Raw genomic sequence first — 17,662 nt, 5'->3', positions numbered from 1 at the left:
AGACCCTAATAAGTGTGTGCCAAAGCCATTGAAGATTTTGGACAAATTAAACTAGACCCTAATAAGTGTGTGGGATTAGGCTTCGATGATTATTCCATTTTTTCTTGGAAAGGAGGATGTGTGCAGGCGATCTCGAGACAAAGTACAAAAATGTCTTCTACTTCCTTTGCTCTTCTCACAAGCTTAACCTTGTTGTGAACAACTTAAATGTAATTCCTTACTTGGATTCCATCAAATCATCTTTGGTAGTCAGCTTTCCTGCAGACAAATCGCCTGCATTTTCAATGCTAAATTTGCACTCAAGTTACATTAGAAGTGTTTCATTGGAAGTATGGAGTGAAAGTACTTCATCTTGTGCAACTTTCTACAATTTAGAAGAGAAAGAAAACTGTGGTTAAAAATGTGAATTTAGATACCAGAAGTGCCAGGCATAACTGAGGTTTTAAAAAAAGAATAAATCATTTTTCCCCAACTATTAGAAAGGCTCTACTGATATTGCTTTCACAGCCCTGCAAAACAAGTACTATTGAGCTTTCATTTAGCTTTCTTCATCAAGCTTTCTTGGCTAAGAAGCACCATTGGTGAAAACAGGTTAAATGTGTCAGCTATGTTAAGTGTTCACCAACAATACATTTTTGCTAACAAGGAGTGATTAAAGCTGTAGTTAAATATTTTACTTTTCCTTTTGTTATTGTGTATTGCCAGATAGCATATTTTATTGTGGTTAACCACCCTTCTACCATGAAAGAAGTTAAATTCAGAATGTTCACCTTCCATTTTGAGCTGGATAAGCCCCGAGCAAATGATCATGATTTTCATTTGATTTTTATGCAACGCTTGATTACTTCTCTTTGAAGATTAGCAGTACAATAATTAGAATGTGCTAAATTAGTAATCATTTTCAACACAATTTTTACATTTCTTTAAATGTCTTTTAATTTAATATAATAACATCCTCATAAATATCTGGAAATATACATGACAGCCTTGGATTTCAACTGTATTAGTTGATTTAAAACAAACTGTATATAAACTAATAAATACATACATGATTAAGCGATGCACATACATAGAAATTAATCTTGCAATGCCTCTTTTTATTGTTAAAGTTCAGTAACAGAACAAACTAAAAAATTTAAATTTTTAAAAAAAGACTACTTACATAGCAAAAGGGATAAAAGGAACATTCAGGTACAAGGATAGATTCATTCAAGAACTTCAGCCATATCTCATTAAAATTTATCACCTGTAAATGTTCTGAATGTCATTTATGAACAATTAATGAAAAAATTAATTTATTTTTAATAATGATAGAAACAGAAAAATAATCACATAAAGACTAATATTAGGTACGTATTAAAAAAAGACTATAAAAAGTTCAAATTTGGATTTCTCAATATCAATTAAACACATATAAACTTTCCTGAAATTAACCCATATGAAGAGATAAATAAATAAGTTAGAAAAAATTAAAATAACTGATGTCAAAAATCTGTCCTAAAAAGTGCAAAATGTTTTTAAATTTTTTTGATTTTGATTTTTTGAGGGTGCCAAAATTAAAAATAATTACAATACTAATTTTCAATTTGGTACTGGATTTAAAACCTCAAAATTTCATATAAGGCTCTGAGGAATATATAACTATTATTTAAAAATTTTCTTGAATTTTTTTGTGTGAATACTTGGAGTATCAAATTCATAGATTTAATAAGAATAATATTCATAACTAATATGAATAATATTAACAAACATCTTATATTCAGATAACAGACAACTTTGAGACTGGTACCAATAGCTCCCTCCCTACAGTGTTTAAAAAATTGTTAAATTACTTACATCACTAATAAAATTGTGAAATTTTCTGAGTAAAATAATCATATGAAGTAATAGGCATTGTAAGTAGAATTTTGGGCCATTAAACCAGCATAATTTACATGAATTATATACCAATATGTTTCTGTTTTTACAAAACTGCCTTAATTAATAACTGATGGTCTTATTAATCAGAATTCAACGTGTTGCTTAATAAAAATAATTCCTATTTAAACTCAAAAAGAAATAGAAATTCAATACATTCAAATACATTCAATTCAAGAAATAGAATTCAATACATAAAAAAAAAGAAAATAAGACAATTTTCATAGTTAATAACCACTTTCATTTTGCTTCCAATAAATATTGGTATTCCCTCATATTATATCTTAGTATTTTGCTTAATTCAATTGTTACTTTTATTGGCTGCATTCAAGGTATACATGTATTCTCACGAGAAAACATAACAAATAATTATCAATATAAAAAGAATTCACATATTAAAGCAAAAAACAAATTAAAAGGCAATACTTACCAGTACGAGCAAAATTTCCCACGGCTAAAACACCAGTAATTTGAAGATCATCATCAGCTGAAGTTAGCCAACTTATCATACCTTGGAAAACTTTACCTTTACCATCAGCATATAATAAATTCATGCTTTCATCTGTAATACAATTTCAAACTTCATTCATATAACATTAAAAACTGGAATTATAATGAAATTTTATAAACATCATATCAGTTTAAAGAGAAGTGTCATTCCCATTATTTATAATAATTGGGACTAAGTAAAGAACTGACTATTAATTTGTTCTGACACCAAACTTCAAGAAGAAAAGATGCACTGACAACATTTTGATAAAGTAACAATGTAAAGTGATTATAATAAAGATCTTATAAACATTAAGTTTATGTAATATAATTATAGTACAATAAAGAGCTTAATACATTACTCAAGAAACAGATTTTATACTATGAAATAAATTTTGAATGGCAGAAGAAGACTGATTAAATGTTATGTATGGAATTTTACTTGTGGGTCAGATATGGATAGCACTGGAAAATAATAAGGGTAAAATAGAAATGCTACAAAATATGGTTTTGAATTTTTTTCTGGGTGGAAAACACTTCATTATTTGGAATTATTCATTACAGAATATTGATCTATATAGAACGTGTGTTTGCTGTAAATTTAAATTTTAGAACGAACTCCATTACTCAGTGTCAATTTCAGAGACATCTTAATATGAGTTGTGACTTCTAGAACTCTCTGTTATTAGAGGTTAGACCATTGCATGAAGGGAGGGGGGGGCAGTGAAAGAATCAAAACCATCTGGTTATCCTGTACAAGTCTGTAAACCTGAAAATATAAATTATACACAAGGTACTATCACCTTACGCCCATCAAGGTCAGCTCAATGCCATGCTACAGCATTTGGCATATCTTCTTGATGTCTTAGTAGTATTCTGCATAGTGAGTTAAAACGTCATACAAAATTCGAATTGTTCAGATTAAGAGAGAAAAATAAAGCAACAAGAGTCATCTTTTGAGAAGAGGTTTTAGCACTGATGATTAGAAATCCAAATGTGGTTGATTACCTTGTAATGTCTGATGAAGTCCATTTTCATCTCAACAGTTTCATACACAAGAATTATTTCTATTGAGAAAACCTCCTTAGAAATTACATCAAAAGCTATTACATAACACCAAAGCGACTGTGTGATGAACTGTGACTTCACAAATTATTGGACTTTCTTTTTTAAAGCAGATGATGTGAGTTCCTGTAGCCATCAGTAGTAAATGCTTCTGTGCAATGCTGGAAAGTTTTTTTATTATTCCAATCTCTTGATAAAATTTAACACTTCAACAAAGGCAAATACTTTGGTTTCAATAAGATGAAACTACCACTCACACAGCCAGCCCTTGAAAGCAGGTTCACCTTAAGAAGAATAATCCCTAGACACCTTATTTCTTGGTATGGTGATACCAACTGGTCCACCCAATCACCAAACCTTTTAACAGTGAAATTTTTCTTCTGGGGATATTTAAAGATTAAAGTCAAGACATGGCCAGTCAACATCTATGAATCTGAAAGAACGCATTTATGAGGCCATACACAACTCACAGGATATATTAGAATCACACATTCTCTTCAAAGTAGATTAGAACAGTATACAGAAAAGGATGGTAAACATTTAACAGATATTGTTTTTAAAAATTAAATTGTGTCAACTTAAACTCCATTAAATTCTGTGTATTTCTGTAGTACTAAATTCTAATTTTCTGGAGATATTATTTGCAAAACCATCAGCTGTTTATGAATAGCTGTATTTTTGAGTTCTTATAATTCAATATTATTTTTCTTATCATAACTGTCAACAATCTCAGATAATTTTAAATTATCTTCTACATTATTTTTGTATTTTAGGTAAAACAACTCTTCTTGTCAAAACTGATCTGCCAGCATAGAAATTATATCAACATGACATTACATAAAAAAAATCTTCAGTAAACAACCTTTTTAAGGAAAAAATGTCTCATTAGGAATAAATTTATATATACTTATAACTTATAAGTTATAAGTATTATAATTACTTATTTACTTACATTTTCACTCAAAATTTAATGTCTAGGAAACATTACTTCTTAAACCTACTTTCAGTAAAAGTAGTAAAAAATTCATTCCCTTACCTCCATTAAGAATAATGATAATTAAATCACATGCCATTTTCATAAGATTTCTTGTCTCATCATCTTCAACCAACGTACGATGTTTTTCCAACAACTGAATCAACAATTCACAAAGTCCTGCTTTTGCTAGATGTAGCCGTACAATTTCTGAAAAACAAATATGAAATATTATTTTTTATAAAGTATCAATCTACTTGCACAATAAACATGATCAATATAATTAAAATGTCCCAAGAGAACATTACTAGCATTCTTCGAATAAACATAAAAAAATTTACATTCAGAACAGGAAGTATATAATAATTAGAACCTTATGAAAATTATGTGAGAAAAAATTACATAAAGAATATCTGTTTAACACAACAAAAATAAAAATCATTATACAACCTTTTTAATATTATAGTCAGCTCTCGATAATCTGACACTTTTCGTCTAACTTCTCAGACAATTCATTGTAATACCACTAATTCTTTTTTTGTTTTATTCCTGACTTATATGCACTCCATCACAACTGATAAAACAGACAGATTTTGCCGGGCAAAATGTTTTTTGTCAATTTTCAGACTAATTTTTGTGTCTAAAATTTTGTTCAATATCATGGTACCACCGTGAAAACCAGCTGCGTGATTGCAACAAGTACTTTAATCGGATTAATAAAAAGAGTTATGCGCAAACATAAAAAAAAATATACATAACCTCCTTTTTTGAAGTCTGTTAAAAATAAACTAGAAGTTTGTAACAATAATAAAAAAATTAGCACATTTAGAAAATTTACCTATATAAATCTAAAAATAAATTACTGAATCACCCAACAGTTCAAAAGTGATGCCTTGATAACAAAAGTGATGCCTTGATAACAAACTGTAAATTCATTTTTCATAGAGTATGTAATAAACAACATTAATCATAAATAAAAATAGAAATTATACATACCATTTTCTGCTTGGGTATGAAGCAGTTCCACACATAATTCACTAAGTTCTCCAGATGTTGAAGTCTCTAATGTTTTTACAGTAACAGCACAAAGACGTTCACTCAGGAGCAAAGAACCTGGAGCTACAAGTATAATAAATAAATAAAAATAATTTGATACTTTTTATTCTTAATAATATTAATTCAAAGATGTTAATATGAACTAACATCCCAACTCGGTAGGGGAAGACACCCGCCTAGTGACGTTCTGGTTGCCAGACTACCCCCTCCCCGTTCCTTGCCACGTTGGGCTTTAACGGGAGTCGTCTATAGCCCTGACTTTTTACATCTCGTAGTAATAAGCCTGGTCTCGTTGGGATGCTACCGATGCAAATGCCTCAGTAGACATTTGCATCGGTGATTAAATAACAGCTTATTGCCTTCGCTGTAGGTCTCGTCCGGAAAATATGAACAGCAAGAATGGTTTTGAAACATCCAAGAAAAACAAGTTTTTTTTTATAAATGCTTTTAATATAGTCTAAATTTTCAAAAAAACAGCCAAGGATGTTACAGTCTTCTCTTCTACAACCATCCTCCTTACAAGCACTCACCTTGTTTATAAAATTGTTTAAGGAACTTCAGATGTACAACTTCTATAAAAAGAATAAGATAATGCTATATCTTTATTTTAGAAAATAAAAATTATTAGAGATAAAAGACTATAAATTACCTGAATCTGTAAGCAATCCTAAAATAATAAGTACATGAATACCAGCTTCTTCGCCCTCTTTGGTTGAAATACCAAGCTCCAATATACTACATAACAAATCCATAACACCCATTTCTACTACCTGGAACAATAAATAATTAAATCAGTATAATTACTCAGAAATAAGAAAGAATATCTTAATAATAATCAATTTTTTTTCTTCTTAAGATTGCCTCCCAACTCCCCTACCAGTCATCTGATCCTCCCACACTGTACTGAAAACTGCCATCTGGTAAATAACTGTGAAAATGGACAGGTTCAGTACAACAGTATTGTCTAGATTAATATAGGACGAATCTTAAAGAAGCACTATACAAATAACATTATAATTCTAACTGAAATTATAAAATATAATTCTATACTGCTAAAAAAAAAAAATAATAAATAAAGAAATAATGAACAGACATTTCAAAAGCCTAAAGCCAAATTTCAAAAAAAAATCTATGAAGCCTCTTAAAGGAGTAAAGAATCTTTTCTGTATAGAACATAAAAATCTTACTGTTAAATATAGTACCCTCACTTATTTCCAAGTAATTGATGACAAAAAAAAGAACAAGTTAGTTACAAATACAAATACACAAAATATGGCATTACTACTCATAAATAATCTAAGGCAACAAACTTACTGTATCAAGTAATGCCAACAAAATTTCATCAATAAATGGATATTTTAGAAAAAAATAAATATATTTTGTGAAACTATGCTAATATGTCATGTGTTCATGGTTTGACAAGGATATTGAGAGATTGCACATATAAAAATGTCTTACTATTTTATAACTATTAAATTATTTGTACACAATAGTAATTCAAATTAAAATACAAAATTAATTTAATAACAATTAGACAATAAATACCAAAATACAATTCTGATTTACTAAAAACTTAATAATAACTAATAGAAATCAATATTGAATTAATAATAAGATAACATTTGAAAAATTTAGAATTCATACAAGCCACTTTATGCAAGTATTATATATTTTTACTGTTTAAAAAATAACTACCTTACAATCTACGAATGAATAAAATAATGTCATATTCACTCCTATCTCACCAAACAGGTTCTTGCTTTTAAACAGTCCCAATGCATTCTTCACTCATTTGTTACCAAACACTACTTCGAGTGCTCCTGCACACCATAATCACTTTTATCTTAAACTGAACCAAACTTGAACTTGAACTCTCACTCCACTGGTCCTCAGCAGTATTTATACCTTCCAGCTTGCAGAACCAACGAACGATTGTAATTTGCAATTTTGATCTTACAAGCATAATAATTTTCATTGTTCACATATTCTACGCTTTTCTATACGTCCTTTTCTAAAAAGAAATCCTTTGTTGTTCCTTCTAGATTCTGAACGCTTCTCTACCCTTTACAACATTATAAAATAAAATTTCCTGATTAAAAAATATTTTTGCTAACATTTACAGGAACCAAACAGCAACAGTAATAATTGAAGAACATAAGAAAGAAGCTGTAATAAGAAAGGGAGTCTGACAAGGATGTTCCCTATCCCCGTTACTTTTTAATATTTACATAGTACTAGCAGTTAATGATGTTAAAGAAAAATTTAGATCCAGAGTAACAGTACAAGGTGATAAGATAAAGATGCTACGATTTGCTGATGATATAGTAATTCTAGCTGAGAGTAAAAAGGATTTAAAAGAAACAATGAATGATATGGATGAAGTCCTATGCAAGAACTACCGCATTAAAATAAACAAGAACAAAACAAAAGTAATGAAATGTAGTAGAAATAACAAAGATGGACCACTGAATATGAAAATAGGAGGAGAAAAGATTATAGAGGTAGAAGAATTTTGTTATTTGGGAAGTAGAATTACTAAAGATGGATGAAGCAGGAATGATATAAAATGCCAAATACCACAAGCGAAACGAGCTTTCAGCCAGAAATATAATTTGTTTACATCAAAAATTAATTTAAATGTCAGGAAAAGAGTTTTGAAAGTTTGGAGTGTCGCTTTATATGGAAATGAAACTTGTACGATCAGAGTACCTGAGAAGAAAAGATTAGAAGCTTTTGAAATGTGGTGCTATAGGAGAATGTTAAAAACAGATGGGTGGATAAAGTGACAAATGATGAGGTGTTGTGGCAAATCGATGAAGAAAGAAGCATTTGGAAAAATATAGTTAAAAGAAGAGACAGACTTATAGGCCACATATTACCGCATCCTGGAATAGTCGCTTTAATATTAGAGGGTCAGGTAGAAGGAAAAAAATGTGCAGGCAGGCAACGTTTGGAATATGTAAAACAAATTGTTAGGGTTATACGATGTAAGGGTATACCGAAGTGAAACGACTAGCACTAGATAGGGAATCTTGGAGAGCTGCATTAAACCAGTCAAATGACTGAAGATAAAAAAAAAAATAAAAATATTTTTAATAAAGTTCTTACGTTTTCAAAGAATTAATTACAAGCAAAAATGTACAATGGTAAATGGTATGATTTTCCAACTCTCACTTCATGAAGCAGACAACATAAAAAAAATTGACTTATATCAAATCTATGTTAGGCAAATAACTAGAAAACTGTGAAATAATATAACTTAGAAATCTAAGTAGTTAAATACATCAATTTTTAAAGTAAATTCTAGTTAATAAATCAAGAGTTCAGAAAAAAAATTCACAATAGGAGTAGGATTATATATTGGAGCTGGAATTAAAATGTAATTCTTTCTAAATTAGTTAACGTTTTTAACACTAAGTATTTAATCCCAAAACACAAGTGCTCAATACACCTACCTGTTCTGAACGATGCCTTCATAGCCCCGCATAATAAATTTGCCCTGTTTCTCAAGAATCTTTGATATATACTCAGACAATTGAATTAATCTTTTCTAATTCATATTTCATACATCGGTTAGCACGTTTCAGTAATAATTATGTTCTGCTTATAAGATCACAATGAAGTTTCAATACAAGAAGTATTAGATAATTTAGTGATAATACTTGTGTATAATATATATATTATTTAAATTAATCTTTCTAAAATTCATATTTTTCTTCTGTACTGTTAAATTATATTTTTAATTCTATTAACATAAACCACCTAGAACAGAATATTGAGATAAGACATTTACCCTTACCTTAATTTCATCATGATAGTATTTTTGTGGGCCAGAAAAAGTATGATAAAATTAAGATAAGATATGTTTTAGCTCAATATTCTGTACTAAGTGGTTTATGTTAATAAAATTAAAAAAAAAGGAAAAAAAATTATATATAAATACAGTGTAACAAGACTGGTATAGCAGACCTAAGTAACGGATTCCTACCAATTAAATAGAAAGTAGTGGAAAATATAATAATGGGAGGAATCCAGAAAGAGCTAAAAGGAACCCTTTTAGTAAAGGTGGCAGGTCTGTTTAACGATCGTCTTTTGTAATACTGCGCTTGACACACCTAAACAAATGTTCTGTGAGAAGAGTTACTGGACCAGGGTAGGAATTTTATGGGAATGAAAAGACTGGATCGATCATTCTCACTCTTTGAGTTGGGTCTAATCCGGCAGGTAAAGAAAATAGGAGTATAAATACTCCGAGGAAGACCAATTGAAATCAATTCTGTGAGGAGAGGGGGATATGGAGTTCTGCAAATTAGTCTAAGCAAGACATTACGATGTCAGTCGGCAAAGTGAGTCTGCAAAATGAGTTCTGCAAAATCAATCAAGGCAACACTTACAATGTCAGTCTGTGAGATGCGAGACTGCGAGGACAGTGAAGAAGCGAATTTATAATGAATTATGTTCTCTACGTAATTAAGGTGATGTCACAAGAAATTCCGGTACACAAAAACAAGAAATGGTTCGGTGAGTTACTGTAAGACTACATGTAAAAAAAGTAATGTACTAAAATTTTATTCATAAACTGTTAGTGTATTTTATTTGGGAACAGCAAAGTTATTTGCAGTGAAATAACTTTATACTTATCTTACTATGGTTGTTAATACAAGACTAGTGTTAAAAGTGTTAAGACTAGCAGTCATGCTAATATCTTTTGTCAATGAGACTGAATTCTGCTTTTCCAATCTACTTATCTACCTATGAATAAATCTTGATGATTACTTTAAATTCTGTTTTTTATATAATCTCTGTTTATTACTATTACTGACATTTATAATTGTTTTTTTTATTGACATTTAATATTATTATTGTTTACTGTTGCCATTATTCTAATTATTATTATGAGATTTTTTTTATTGCCTGTTATTATTATTCTGATTATTACATTACTGTGGTTGTGATTATTATATTGTGGTTGTGGTTTGTTTTATTATTGTCATTTACTATTATTATTACCATTGTCATTATTATTATTATTATTATTAATGATTTTTCTTGTTTTGCTAATGTTTTTAAACCAATACACTGATATTATTAAATATTTTTATTTGTCAATCTCTCAATATCCTGATTGCGCCATGAAAATGCAACTGTATATATATATACACACAAACACACATTATTTTAAAGAAAATTAGTTAAGAAAAATTGAATTTTTATATATATGGTGTTTCTAATTCCATTTGCCTGATCACACAAGATACTTTGAATGAAATATTTTTTAACAAATAAATAATGTCTTCATTTATCTCTATAATGAACAAATCCTTTTTTTTAAAGACATTCTAAGATCCCAGTTTCACTACGGTGTACTTTTTGCTAAATGAATTCTTATTAATAAAGAAAAAAATTCATATAAATCTCATTCTTAGAAATATTGGGCAACAATTTTATAAACAAAACAATAATAAAGGTTTTAATGTGAACAAAAATGTTAAAAATTTTTTCCCACTTAAAGAAAATATAGTTGTTGATCTCCATGATGAAGTGGTCAACCTTTCATCAGAGTTTGAATCCCAGTCAGGCATGGTAGTCCTTCAAACAACAATATTCCATTTGTATATCCCATAGACAAGCTTCAAGCTTATGTGGTGAAATCATCAAGAAAAAAAAGAGAAAAAAGTTGAGTATATTTTATAGATAAATATCTTTAATTCAATTTTATAAACAAATACTCACTAAGGAACAATATAGGAGTAGAAAATGAATTAATCAGTTTTTTAATCAACAGATGGTTTCCCAATTCAACATAAATCATTTAAAATGATTTATAAATGTTGTTGATTTTTAAATTCAACATGTTCTAACAGCACACTTGAACAGTATGTAAAAACAATTTAGTTTGATACATGTTTTTTTTTAAATTTCTATTTTGTTTAACAAATCTAGTCAAAAAAATTTAACAATGATCAATTATTCAACCAAATTGATAAAAGGTAAATATAACTCCAGAACACAGTGCTTTAAAAGAAAAAAAAATACCTTAGGATACAATTCTTCTTGACCCATAATTAAATTCAGTAAAAATCCAGCTGAACATGAACGTAACTGTCTAGCTGCACTTCCATCACCAGAAGACAAACTGAATTCTATGACATTAAGAAGTAACTGTAAGCCTTCACCTTCTAACACACATTTTCGACCTTCATCTAAAAAGGAAAAAACAATTTTTTTAGAGAAATTCTACAATGTATAATAATAATCAAATTTACATATAAAAACTATACTTGCAGAAATAAAAATGTTATCAAGATTATATTTAAAATCTGTAACTCAAACAATCAGCATAATTTTTTTAAATTTATCTTTACAAATAAACACACTTACTTTCAACTTCCATAAAAACAGAGTCTAGTATGCTTCTGCTTGACCTATTTGTTAATGTGTCAAGACAGTTTCCAACCATTATTGAATTTGCTTCTTACGTTCAAATGAAAAATTATCTTCTCAGTAAAGGAAGTATGCTAACTTTGTCTTGTACAATTTGGGCCAGGTGCCAAATTCAATGGTACCGGTACTGATATTAAAAGTGACTATTTTGCTGTGACATTAAAATATAGTCAATTAGGAAAATGTAATAAAAATCTGAATTAAAACAGCATAGTTAATCATGACTGAATTTAAGCATCTAGTTCCTGCTTGATTGTATCACATTGTAGGGTTTAAGCACTAGGTACGCCTAGTGCTAGAATACACCTACTGAAAAGAATACAGTCATCAAAGCAAAACACATCCAACAAATGCACTTTTCAGACTGTTGGAAAACTAGTTTAGTTAAAAATATGGCAAAATTAAATAATGAGTAGTTTTCAGGTATATATAAGTGATAAGATCTATAATCTATACTAACCGGGTCCCACAGAATTTCACTTTTAATTGACTTTACCCTCGACATATCAAACAAATTATAACTCTTCCTTGCAGTACATTTTATTGCATCATAAAAAGGAAAATGAACAAATTTTCATTATTTAATACAGCCTCCACCATCCCCGTAGCCATCCATATGCCACCTTTTTATTAATACAAAATTAATTAGGTAAAAAACTAAGAAATCAGACAGTTAAATAAAAATAAAAAATGTATAAAAGTAATATATACACACTACAAAATGAAGGACATAACTTCTGATTGCTTGCACTTAATATGTGAGGAACTAAATTACACCTTCGAATGAAATAATTACACTGAGGAACTAAAAGATAAAATAACTTAAATTAAAGGTACTCACAAACAAAAAAATTAATTAAATTCAGTTAAACTTCTCATAGAAACTAAAATACAAACTAAATATTCAAAATACAAAATACACATAAAAGCTATAACTTTGCACATGAACTAGAGAAAAGAACCTAATACACTAACTAGGTCAATGTACAACTCACTCAGTAGATACTTTAAAATAAATAGTATATGGAAAAAGGTAATCAAATAAACTTTAAGTAGGAACTTAAGAACAAACCAAATTATCTTAGTTGACTTTGAATAGAAACTAAACAATAATATAAACAAACAGCCTAATATTGACTAAAAAATAAACTCTTTTTGATAACAGCAATTAGGAAGAAAACACAAATTATTTGAACTTAGATTAAGGCAAACACCATAAATATTTCTTTTGACACTGCAATACACCCAGAGTCCACTTCAAAGAATCCTCTAACGTTTAAATTTTTAAATTGATTTCCTCTTCTTTATTCTGCTGTTTAATTCTAGACACTTTTCTTTCTTCTTGTAGCTTTTTTAACTGAATCCTCATTTTTGATTTAATACAAACATCACCTCTTTCTTTGGTCTTCGTTTTTTTACCTTTTTCCAAATAAAGTTCATACTGTTTTCTTGCCCCTTGGACAGCAGTCGACATTTTCTGACCTATTTTAACTCTTTTGGAACATCCATAAAATTTCAGAGTATCATAAACAAACCTTTGGTTTACAATACTTTGTTCTTTTTGGGTTTTAGAAATTAGAGATTTGTTCACAGAAAATCTTGACTCCACACTTGTGTTGCCATGTGAAAAAATTAGTGCTAGTTTCACAACTTACCACAAATCATAATATTTCTTGTTCGTACATAACATGGAAACATAAAAATCATCTGATCTTATTTCTTCTTTGTTTGCATCAGGATGAGCATCTAAAAAAGTATCAAAATCTCCTTTGAGACCATTCTTTGCTTCATTACAGAGGTAGTCATACTGAGTTATAGTTTTTTCAGCTGTATCTTCTGAGATTTCATTTTTTCCATAGAGAACTTCAAGAAGACTGTTCATTTCCAAGATCAGGTTGTGAGATAATCAGTTCAGGGTTTAGAAAATACAGTTCAGCAACAGCTTTAAACTTCAGCGAGCTTCTCTGTTGAAGTTTTTGGATTGTTTTCACTAGAAAAATCTTGCAGTGGTTTCTAAAGTTTAATAAGACTAACACTAAACATGTATCACATTTTTTAAGTGTTTTACGATTTGGAAACCAATAACAACATTCTTAAGTAAGTTTTCAGTATCTTCTAGGAAGACAGCCATCCAAAACTAGCAGATTTCAATAAATCTGATTTCACACAGCATGCAATTAAACTTTTCATTAAATCCAAAATGGTAGTGTGAAGATAAGGTAAGAGAGGAGAAAGGCTTTGAAAATTTTCCTTAATAAAATTTTCACATGTTTTAAAATTTTACCTGACTTTCCAAGTCTGTGGGAACCCTGAGTAACTAAAGGTGATTATTTAAATTTTGAAATAGTAAAATAACCTCATATCACCTTCCTTCACTTTATAGCATGGTGTCCCTACCAAAGCTGGGATCATGAAAAGATTGTTAACTCATAAATGTTCAGATAGTCCCTATAGCAGTCTAGGATGTTGGAGAAGTACTAGATTGAAAAAACATATGGTAATAAACCTTCTCAGAGTGACAGAGATAAAGAAATTTAAAAAGGGTTATAAATATAAGAAAACAACCACGAAATTTGTTTTCTCTGGATTAAAAACAAGTGCAGAGTTTAGAAACAAAATCTACCAGAAATAGAGCATTTTGTTTTATTAGTATATAAGTAAGTAACTAATGGTAGTGAGCACAAGATGACTGCCAGATATAAAATTAGAGATTATTGCTATCATACGTATGGCTCAAATGATAAATAATGTAATAAATAAGACATATATTTCAGTATTTCAATAATTCATAAGAATGGTGAATTAAACAAAAGTAACTTTTATCTTTTTTTTATATGAATTTAAGACCCTAACCAACAACTCAGAGAATGAAGCGATAAGGCATAAAGAATCAATGTTGAATGATAATAAGAGATATTTCTGCCCCACCGATTATGCTGGTAATTGTTCACAAAAATATTTACAAGCAAACAACTCGTTTAAGTAAAACATAAGACAACTTTTATAAAGACAAAAGGAAGAAATCAAATTGAGGATTTTTGAGTTTATCATGATCATGTAAATAATGATTAAATAAAGAATTAAGTTACATGAAACATTTGTAACTCCTGAAAATGGCATAACCATTCCCAAGAATAACAAGCAACCATGCTAGGCTTACAAAGAAAAGTGAAAAGCAAAATGGTCTGTTACCTTCTTTATTGAACTGAATATAATGCTAAATATTAACCTATCAAGCCCACCAAGATACAGATCAGCCCTACAAATGTAATTTTTATTCCATTCACAACAAAGACATAATGCAATGCATAATGAACATCACTACTCTCAGGGAAACAAATCTGACTACTGCCATTTGTACCTCATATATGAAGTGGGCTGAGAAGTTTCAGGCCTGACATATAGATTGCACCAGCAGGTCTAATTTCTTACTGGCAATCTATCCTTCACTTGCTTGTATACCAACCGAATTTTAGATTAGCAACTCTGCTAGTCTAGATTTGACAGCCTATTGAAAAAGACGTCTTTGTTATTTTCACGAAAATTAAAAAACATGCAGTTCTAACATACTTCTATTAGAAAGATGTAACACTGTTTGAAATCAAACAAGAAATGGATTCAACACTAAAACAATCAATATTATACTATATTCACTATATATGGAACACAAGAATAGTGGTAGTTTCAATATTTCTCTCTACAGATCGCAGAGCCTGGACAATGTCCCTTGCTGCTGTATCACTCTATTATCGGGCAGACTTCATCGGTTATTTAATGGCGGTTATAAATTTTAAGTTTTATTTATGGACGGATTTGGTAATTTGCATTCCTATCCGTATGGACCATCGTGAAATTTATTTACTGGTTCTGACCGTGAGAGACTAACTTTTGATTCTAGTAATCCCGGCATGATTCCCCTTTAGTCCATCCGCTGAAGTCCTTTTGATACCAGCACCTATGGGCTAGCAGGAGTGCGCCTACTGGAGCCCTAGTTACTTTAATGGAGAAATGCGCCCCGTTCTCTGGAAGGAGTCGCATATGCTGGCTAAATGAAATTGTGGTCTCTTTGTGGGACGGTGTGGGGGTGTTTAGTTTTTTATAGTTTTAACAAAATTTAATTGCGAAAACGGTCACTTTCGCGCGGTTTCCATTTATAGGTACTCAATATAGAGGCTCGTAAGACTGGTTTGTCATTTTTTTACTCTCGTACCGCCTCTTCAAGGTGGTTCGTTTAATACGGCATAAGGCCGTTTTCTTATACCCTGTGGAGTACGGTCCTCTCGGCAGATGTCCCGGAGATGGCCGTGTTCGGACACGGCCGCTCTCCCGAACAGTCTGCGTGCCTGCGCCACCCCTCCCCATCGGATACGGTGTGTAGTCCCGCATCGTAGCGAAGAGCGACGTTTCTGACGAACCACGGTGGTCCAAATACCGCCCGCAACGCTATGTTTTGGACAGCTTCTAATTTCTTTTGAAGCGTGGAGTTCAACAAATCTCCCCATGCCGGGTAATCATATGTTAGAATCGGCAGGACGTATGGCAGAAAAATGAGCAATTTGGTCGCCAGTGGATATGAGCTGACACTGTTCAGTACTAGGTATAGTGAGGCCCTGACGACCTTTGCCCTTTGGGTCACATATTTAACATGTTCTCCTAAGGTAAGCCGTTTGTCCAGGACTACTCCTAGGTACTTGCTGTTTTCCCAAAGGGGATTTTCTCTCCTTTGGAGCATGTGTCTTTAATGTGAATATCACTGCCAACGATTTTTCACCGTTGACCTTGATTCTCCACATATCGAGCCACGGCTCTACTAGATCCAATTGCCGCTGGAGTCTCTCGATCGCGTAATCTGCACTTCCGGATTCATAATAATATGCCGTGTCGTCTGCGTATAGAGCTGTTTTGACTTCTTCCGACAGCGGCATATCGTTAACGTAGGCCGTGTACAAGAACGGCGAAAGCACTGCTCCTCGGGGGACTCCAGCAGCTACGTCCTGGTGGAGGAGATTGTTCCCCCTACGCGTACAACAAATTGTCGGTCTAGTAAATAAGACCGTATCAATCTGACAGCGACAGGGAATCGTCGTATGTGCAAGTTTATACAGCAAGCCGCTATGCCAAACTTTGTCAAAGGCTTTAGCCGCATCTAGAAAAACGGTTGCAGTTACCGCTTTTCTATTTAGGCCTCCGACAAGACTGTCGATTATTTTAACCAGTTGGACGGTCGTCGAGTGACCCTTGCTGAACCCAAATTGCTCAGGCCGTACTCCTTTTCCCAAATGTCGCCTAAGTCTCTCCAGGAAAATCCTTTCAAATAGCTTTCACAACACTGATAATAAGGAAATTGGCCTGTAATTCTGGGGAAAGAGCAGACTTTTCCCAGGTTTGGGTAGGCATACCACCTTTGCGGTTTTCCAGCAATTCGGAAAATAGCCAACGTACAAAATTGACGTGAATATTGTGGTTATGGTCGCTATAACAGCGGGTGGAACATTCCGGAATGCGCGGGCATCGATCCCGTCAACACCCGGAGCCTTGTCGGGACTTGTGGCTTTGATTGCAGCGGAAACCTCCGCCTCAGTGACTTGGTCTATTTCTAGTGGGGCGTCCTCCACCTGTGCTAAATAATCTACCAGGAAGGACTCCACCTCGGTTATGTGGTCGTCGTTCGGGGCGGGAAGGGAGTTTGGAGTAAATTGGTTCTCCAGAGTGTCGGCG

At 31.4% G+C, this 17,662-nt stretch overlaps 1 protein-coding gene across 1 annotated transcript in view; it reads right to left on the bottom strand.

Moving 5' to 3' along the window:
- vimar (visceral mesodermal armadillo-repeats) overlaps nt 1-17,662 on the bottom strand; it is a 64,436-nt gene that overhangs the window by 27,929 nt on the left and 18,845 nt on the right. Inside the window, exons 4-8 of the mRNA XM_075376860.1 lie at nt 11,537-11,703; nt 6,150-6,270; nt 5,441-5,563; nt 4,508-4,654; nt 2,348-2,479 (exon numbers count right to left, since the gene is read on the bottom strand). Of these exons, the coding sequence (XP_075232975.1) occupies nt 2,348-2,479; nt 4,508-4,654; nt 5,441-5,563; nt 6,150-6,270; nt 11,537-11,703 (690 nt within the window). The remainder of the gene's footprint in view (nt 1-2,347; nt 2,480-4,507; nt 4,655-5,440; nt 5,564-6,149; nt 6,271-11,536; nt 11,704-17,662) is intronic.

Source organism: Lycorma delicatula, chromosome 10, assembly GCF_047948215.1.
Source record: "Lycorma delicatula isolate Av1 chromosome 10, ASM4794821v1, whole genome shotgun sequence".
Classification (NCBI taxonomy): Eukaryota; Metazoa; Arthropoda; class Insecta; order Hemiptera; family Fulgoridae; genus Lycorma; species Lycorma delicatula.
Note: the sequence above shows the minus strand (reverse complement) of the source record. Positions and strands in the feature narration are given on the sequence as shown.